The sequence below is a fragment of the Bison bison genome, unplaced genomic scaffold (assembly GCF_000754665.1).
Source record: "Bison bison bison isolate TAMUID 2011002044 unplaced genomic scaffold, Bison_UMD1.0 scf7180017864038, whole genome shotgun sequence".
NCBI classification, from domain to species: domain Eukaryota; kingdom Metazoa; phylum Chordata; class Mammalia; order Artiodactyla; family Bovidae; genus Bison; species Bison bison.
In genome coordinates, this window is record NW_011494610.1 from 5,008,844 (window position 1) to 5,016,009 (window position 7,166).

General features: G+C 51.6%; 1 protein-coding gene across 1 annotated transcript in view; it reads right to left on the minus strand.

The window, feature by feature from the left end:
* Positions 1 to 251: 251 nt before the first annotated feature.
* The window catches only part of NFATC2 (nuclear factor of activated T-cells, cytoplasmic, calcineurin-dependent 2), a 144,060-nt gene continuing 137,145 nt past the window's right edge, over positions 252 to 7,166 (minus strand). The window contains 1 exon segment of the mRNA XM_010835127.1: positions 252 to 4,660. Within this exon segment, the coding sequence (XP_010833429.1) occupies positions 4,605 to 4,660 (56 nt within the window). The 3' untranslated portion in view covers positions 252 to 4,604.

The window sequence follows — 7,166 nt, forward strand, 5'->3', positions numbered from 1 at the left end:
TCCCGCCTGACGCAGCCAAAATCCTGCGCGTGGCTACTAGGACCTGACACAGCCTAATAAGTAGTTCTTTAAGTGATAATATCAGAGGTTAGAAGCAAAATGGGTAAGTGCCGATCTCACAGGGCTGAGACGAGCAGGAGAGCCACGCACGCTTCATGCACGCACACAAAATAGGCCCTGCTGTTACGTGAACTCAAAATGGAAGGGTATTTGAGCAGCAGCTCTAGAGAAGAGACACACCCAAGGGGCCGTTGCTTTCAACAGTTTTATTGCTAAACTATCATGATACAAGCCGTATAAAAATACTTTACATATAGCAAAAATAAACTACATTAAACTGGAGATTAAAAACGTTTTGCATGGGAATGTGATGTATTCAAACTTATCTTAACAGTCAAGATTTTCAGAATCTTTAAACCTTCCAGCACCACCCCAGGAGAGAGATTTATTGTTTGTTGGAGAGTTAACAAGGATGTTGTCCACATCTTCTCCCCTCTGAGGACGCTAGAGGCAATAGCGGGGAGTGAGGCTCTTTGACAAGCTGTGTGTCAGGTGCTCAGCTTGTCCCAACCGCAGCCTCCGTGGGTTCAGGTCAGTCAGCCTGCTGAGAGCACCTGCTGATCGCATTATTTGCATCTAAAGCCTGAACTAAGTAGGCAGAGTTTATTCTAATTGGCCAGCAGCCGCTTAAAGGCAGGGTTTTAATCCTTTCTTCCAGCACTCAACACCCCAGCTTGTATTTTTGAGAGGGGAGCTGGCTTAGGGAGCACAGCTAGCTCACCAGCCACCAGGAAAGTTTGTATTCAAACAGGGTTAAGACAGTGGTGTTGGCTGTAACTCAAGACACTCATGAAAACTGAGAAACTGATGTTTGGGAGGAGTTTCATGTGACGCTTCTTTTTCTTAGGCAATCAGCTGGAATGCAGGAAAACCACTTGCATTGGCTGGTTTGGCTCCATGAGATTTAATGCCCAAGACCCAGGGTTAAGATGTGTTGGGTACCCCCAAGGGGCTGGCCCTCCAAGACTGAGTTCAGGAAGGTTTACCCCAGCTTGTCAAAAATGTCACAACCCCATGCCTCTTGTAAACGTAAAGCAAACAGTTGTTAACCAGACCCTGACATTCTTTCAATTCTGAACAAAATAAAAAGCACTTGGAAAGGGTTTGACATGAAAATAAACAAACTCAAGCCTCCCTTTAGTCCAGAGTGACAAATGAGAACACATCGGCTTCCGATCTGTCTGCACACGACAGCTCCCACGCTGGCCAAGGCTGGCTTCCTGAGAGGGATGGCTTGACCACTGGATGTAAACAAGAAAGGCTGCGTCTGTGCGTCCCGTTCTTAGAAGGAGTCGCCTTGATTGGTCGGGGTGGCGTCTCTGCTGGAGAACTCTGGGCGTCCCTTGGGTGACGTGTCTGTCTACCAGGATGGAATCAGCTCAGTAAGCCGCAGCCTGCGCTTCTGTTCCGTGGACGTGAGCCTTTTTAGACTCCCCGTTACAACACAGGCAGTTCTATCACCTCAGAATCACCTCCTGGGTCACTTACTGGGGCCCGAGACACTTCCCAGGTCTCAGTGACAAGAAGGCGGCTCAGAGCTGAAGCTGGCAGTGTCCGCCGGCAGCACACAGGTGCCTCCGCCTCCCACGAAGCCACCCCTCCCCTGCCTTTGGACGTGGCTTCTTCCAGGAGACAGGAGACGGGCTCTGAGGTGGGCTTTTTTTGTTTTGTTCTCCTGGAATGAGTAACACATCTTCAAGAATACATCCCCTCTCTCAAGAAAAAAAAAAATCCTCAACAGATATGTAAAAAGAGACATTTGAAAAAGATTTTTAACCACTTATAAATATTTTCTAAGTCCAACAAGGATGTGATATTTTGAGGACAGATACAAAGCATAAAAATACAGATAAGAAAATAAAATTTAATACCATACTCATTAATTTGGTGTTGCCATTATATATTATCAAGCAGCAGTTTTTTTGTACAATACAGGAAGACTCGCAAACTTTGGAAATATACTACATTCAGCAACAGGGCAGATTGCTGTTGGAAGGGTTATCTATTTACACAACCTTGGATGTAGCAAGTGCAAACCTCCACCTACCAGATCCTTCTAACACACGTGCAACACACCCATCCTGACAGTTTACACATCCTCCTTCTCTCTCTCTCTGAGGCCCTACTGCCTCTTCCCACACTGAAAATATCCCATGAACGGTTTACTCGGCAAAACTTCCCCCGGCCTCTGTCACTGACGAAACTTTCTTGATTGCCGTCACGCCCTGTTACACGTCCTCTGGCCTGTTTACATCTCGAATCTAATGCTTTTGTTTCTCTTTGCTTTGTTATTTGGTATAGCTGTTTATGAAAGTGCTTCCTATAATACCCAGCTAGGATGTCTTAGAAAAAAAAGGGTTTGTGTGTTTTACAGACACAAGCACATACATCTATACGTAGAGAAATCTGAGCTACTAGGAGGCCCTTTGCACTAACATGGTTAGAATAGTGATGGGAAGCGCATTAGTCCTTTTTCACCCCGTGCACAGTGCAGCTGAGCGACTTTGCTACAGTAGCAGGAAGGCACTTGGGTAGAACATTCAGATAACCGAGGAAAGGCCAAATTCCCTCATGTGCAAAAAAAAAAAAGGCTCCCAGCCAGGCCAAGTGAGAATAGATTGCTCACCAAATGCTCGAGCCCCTTCCCCGTGAAGTCAGTATTGCTGGAGAGTTCTTTGGGTAAAGCTGCTTAGATAAGGAACTTTTTATCAACGAGGAAGAAGTTTGCATCCCAGGAAGTTTGCATCCTGCAATGGCGGTCAGCTTCTTACTGACACTCTGTTTGTTGAAAAGAATTTTGCTGAACTCTGCTTGGGGTGGGTGGAAAAGTCCCCCTCCTTGGGGGAAAAGAAATGCTAGGTCCTGACTGAAAGGGTGCAGACAGGTGGCTGCAGAGGCATTCTGCTTTCTCTGGAGCCCCACACAGCAGGCCCAGGTCACCAGGTCCTGAGTTCTGGTCCAGCTGTCAAAAGGTTTTCTCTCTCTGGGGAGACTTGACGACAAAGCCAAAACTTAGAAAACCCACGGGGAACCCTTAACTGCCACCCGTCTCAGAGTGATTATCAGCTCTACGAGGCAGAAGGCCTGAGCAAAGCCTTTTGAAGACTGTTAGGAGTATTTACACTCCATGCCGCCTGGGGAGAAACAATTAACATCTGAAAAGGAATCCCTGGCTTGTCCTGGGGTCTCTGCAATTAGTGTAAACAAACATCTGTGTGATTAAAAACTCACCTGCCAAGAACTTGGAGGGTTTTATTTGTTTGCAAAAATTGCTCTAGGGGAGACAGACTCTGGTGGGTGCACTCTGCAGAGATAAACAGGGTGGGGGGGATACGCTGCGCACCCCTTTTCAGTGGTCTGAGCTGAGTGCATTCAAATTGAGGGCTGTGCAGGGAGTGGGTTTGCTTCCATTTAGGTCACTTTCTTGCTGGATGAAGCAGCTAATGTAGATGGGTCTTTGGGGGTGAGGGAGGGGGCGGGTTTCAGTGGGTCCAGGCAAAGGTAACCATCGAACTCTGGAGCCAAATCCTGAGCTTGTGTCCCACTTTGAGTCTAGGCCGGACAGGGGATTCAGCCTTCTTCCTGGAGGAACCCACCCACTGAAACACTTGGACCCGCCAATGACCACACTTCACTTAACAAAGATACCTGCATGGCTATTTTTTAGGGGGGAGTGGATTGCTTCAGCCCTTCTGCCATTCCTTCTCAAAATTCAATGCACATGCTTGAGATTCTTCTTAACTACATTATGGAAAATCACTTGGGCTGTTGGAGAAAAGTAAGTGGGAAGAGCAGAGAGCTGTGAAGCTTGTCCGGCCGCAGTGGACGGTGCTCACCCTGCAGCTGGGGTGACGCCCACCAGTCCCGTGCAGGGGGGGAAGGCAGCTGGCCGAGAAGGCCCCCCTCCAGCCAGCTTTTTGAAAGCAGAGACAGTTGGGGGGAAACAGACACATGTCATAACTTAAGGCCAAGAAGTTTTAACAGGTGAGCTTGTATAAGCCAGATTGGGTTTGTTTTTTTTTTTTTGCTTCAGAAGCAGAAAATCTAAAAACCAAGCTTGAGCTGTGGCCCATCCACAGTGAGGCCCATGTGACTGCTAGGTGAGCATGGGCCGAGTTCTCTGTTTCTCTCCAGCCTGTCAGCTAGGCCACGTTCCTTTGGTTGCTCTGTGGGAGAACCTCCTTTCCTTCAAAAGGTACAAGAGTCATATTGGTGACCCGAGAAAGTGAAGGCGAAGGCTGGGGTTCAGTTGCCACGCCCCCATCTTCTGTTCCAGCGGGCGGTCTTGATCAGAATGTATCTGGGGTCAGCAGGCACTTAAGGCTTGGATGGGACACCGTCAAAGTCAACGGAGATGCTCTTTGGGATTCAGAGCAAGACCCGGGATGCAGAGAGAGAGGCGGCGAGCTCGGGAATGAAGGTCAGCTTTCAGCGGGCACTTGGCCCTGCCCGCAGCCCCGGGGCAGGGTGGATGCTAGGGTGGAGGGCGAGGGGGCCTGGGAGGCTCCGGGTCAGCGATGTGGACGGTGTCGTACGAATGACTTCTACGTTTGATTTCGGACGGGAGGTCCTGAAAACTCCTTCCTGATGATTTCATTGACTACAAAAGAAAGAGAAGGGGCAAGTGAGATGGCAGGAGAAACACGAATGTGCTCAGCTTTCTAGAACCTAATTCAAGCGGGCTGTTTTTTAAAACAGGTTTTTGTGCTTTGCGATAATACATTCGACAGCTTTTAACATAAGAAATGCCTTCCCACATTGTGACCCCCCCTACCCCCTGAAATGATGCCATTTTGTGGATGGGTTTGTTAGTGAAAACTGCGCAAATGGTAACTTTTAAAAATTGTGGTGGCAGAAATGGAGCTGGGCCACGGGGCATGATTTAGGGAACACAGTCTCCTTTTTATTGAATGCACTGAGGTGCTCTACTTACACCAAACTCTGTCTGTTACTAGGACATCCAGAAAACACCCACTCTGTGACCAAAACACAGCTTGACCCACAAAACCTACAGCTCTGAAGAGGGGCCTTTAAAAGGAGAGTGGGCGGAGCCCCCACCAGGACCAGGCGTCAGTGCAAACAAAACCTCCATCTCTTCAGCACAAGCAGGAATTCCACCCCTTCACCCCTCCTCCCGGGTCACACTATGAGCCTTCTCAAGTACCAGCATCCTCCAGGGACCCTGGAAAGTTCCATTACCCCCTGCCCCAGGAGACTGGGGAATCAGCAGGGAACCAAGAAGGCGATGGCACCCACTAGCGTCAAGGAACTAGCCCTCCTCTCCCCTTCTCCCCGCTTCTCTGAGGCACCGGCTCCTAGAATCAGGACAGGAAGGTCTGGAATAGTGGCGATTACGAAAGCCTGCCTTCAGCGTTCTTGGGGAAGAGTTGCCGTCACAGGCAGCCCAGACACCAGGCAGGGCTGTGCACCGCCTTAATCTGTGTGTGTGCACCTTGGTTACTGCAGCTGATGGTGTGGGCTGGCCCCAGGGGCAGACCCCCCGGATCCCATCAAAGGGAGGTGGATCTCCCCCCTCCCAGTCCAGCATTGAATTTCTTCCCACAGGCTCCTTCTGCTTCGTTTTCTTATCTCAAGTCTTATCCTGAAACTATAGAGATGGGAGATGAGCAGCGAGGGCTAAGTGTTCAGATGGGTCCAGAGTCCCTCCGTGGTCACACCGGCCCTCCTAGGTTCAGGGTGCTTTTCCCTGGAAAACCCCTGCCGGGAAGAGTGCACTGCCCAGAATAAGGAGAGAGCACATGCACTCTGCTCTGTTGCCGAATGAGCCGGGTCTAACCCTCAGCTCTCTCACTGAGCGGGCTGCGTGCCCTCACCTCCCCGAGCCTCGGTTTTCTCTACAGAGTGACACTCCTTATTGTGTGTGCATTTCAAAATGGTGAGGATGTTGGGTTCTGATGTGCACGAAGGAGCCTCGCAGGACGCCAGGTGCCCAGCACTGCGTGGCTGTAGCTGTCGGCTGTGACGGGTACTGATTGCCCCCATGCTTGGTGCTGGACAGGAAGCCCAGTGCTTTGCATCAGTGGGCTGTGCTTTGTGGCAGAAGCGAATCGGCACCCTCCCTGTTGTTCAGATGTGTGCTGAGAGCAGGTGCAGGGAGAGGTCGAGGGTTCAGGGTCCAGAGCCAGGTGGCTGGTGCTAGACACCACCTCTGCCACTCCCTCACTGGGTGAGCCTCACCTTGGCGATGGAGCTGCTCTGTGCCTCAGTTTCCCCGTCTGCACATTGTATAGACATGCCCTTCTGTCTACAGTTGTTGAGACGCTTAAATGAAACAACACAAAATTATCCCAGTCCCCAGGTTACAGCAGATGTTGGTGTGCAGGGTAGTATGTGCAGATGTCCTAAGAGAAAGTGACACAGTGTATCAGAGTGACAACTGGTTCTCAAGTGCAGGAATGGACCCATTGATAGGAACTCATGTGTTCAGCTAACCAGCTCTAACTGGGCACTGACTGTGTACCAGCTGCCAGCTGACTCCCAGGGGCCCCGAACCAGGAGCTGGCTGAAGAAGCCCCCCAACCCCCCTCCCCGGCCTCTGGGAAGCGTGAGGGGCTGGGGGTCCTGGGCGGGGCCGCGGGGCAGGAGAGAACGCGCGGTGCCAGGGGCGGAGGTGGGGCCCGGTGCGGCTTCACGCGAAGCTTTTCAAAGCCCGGATTCTGAAGGGCTTCCTGTTTTCTCAACCTAGGAAGCCGAGAGGAGTCAATCCTCAATGGAAACTCTCCACGGCCTCAGTTTTCTAAAAATAACGGCTGGGCAGAACCGCTGGCAGCGCCGCGCTCACCAGAAGGGTCGTTTCCCTCCTCGGGGCTGGGGGGCGGCCAAGCCCCCTGCCCGGTGGACAGGGACCACCCCGGCCCTCAGCCCGCGGGCGGGCCCCTCGGCCCACGGCCGCTCCTCTGGGCAGAGGAACCTTTCGGAAACCCCAGCCCCCCGCCCCCGCCGTGGCTGAAGCGGCGCAGGGTGGTGCCCGCGGCTGTGGCCTCACGGGGGTCTGGCTGAAGCATGGGCTCCACGTTCCTCGAGGCGGGTCTCGACCGGACCACCTCACCCCGACTTGAGAGGCCCCACCTCTGCGACCTCGAGCC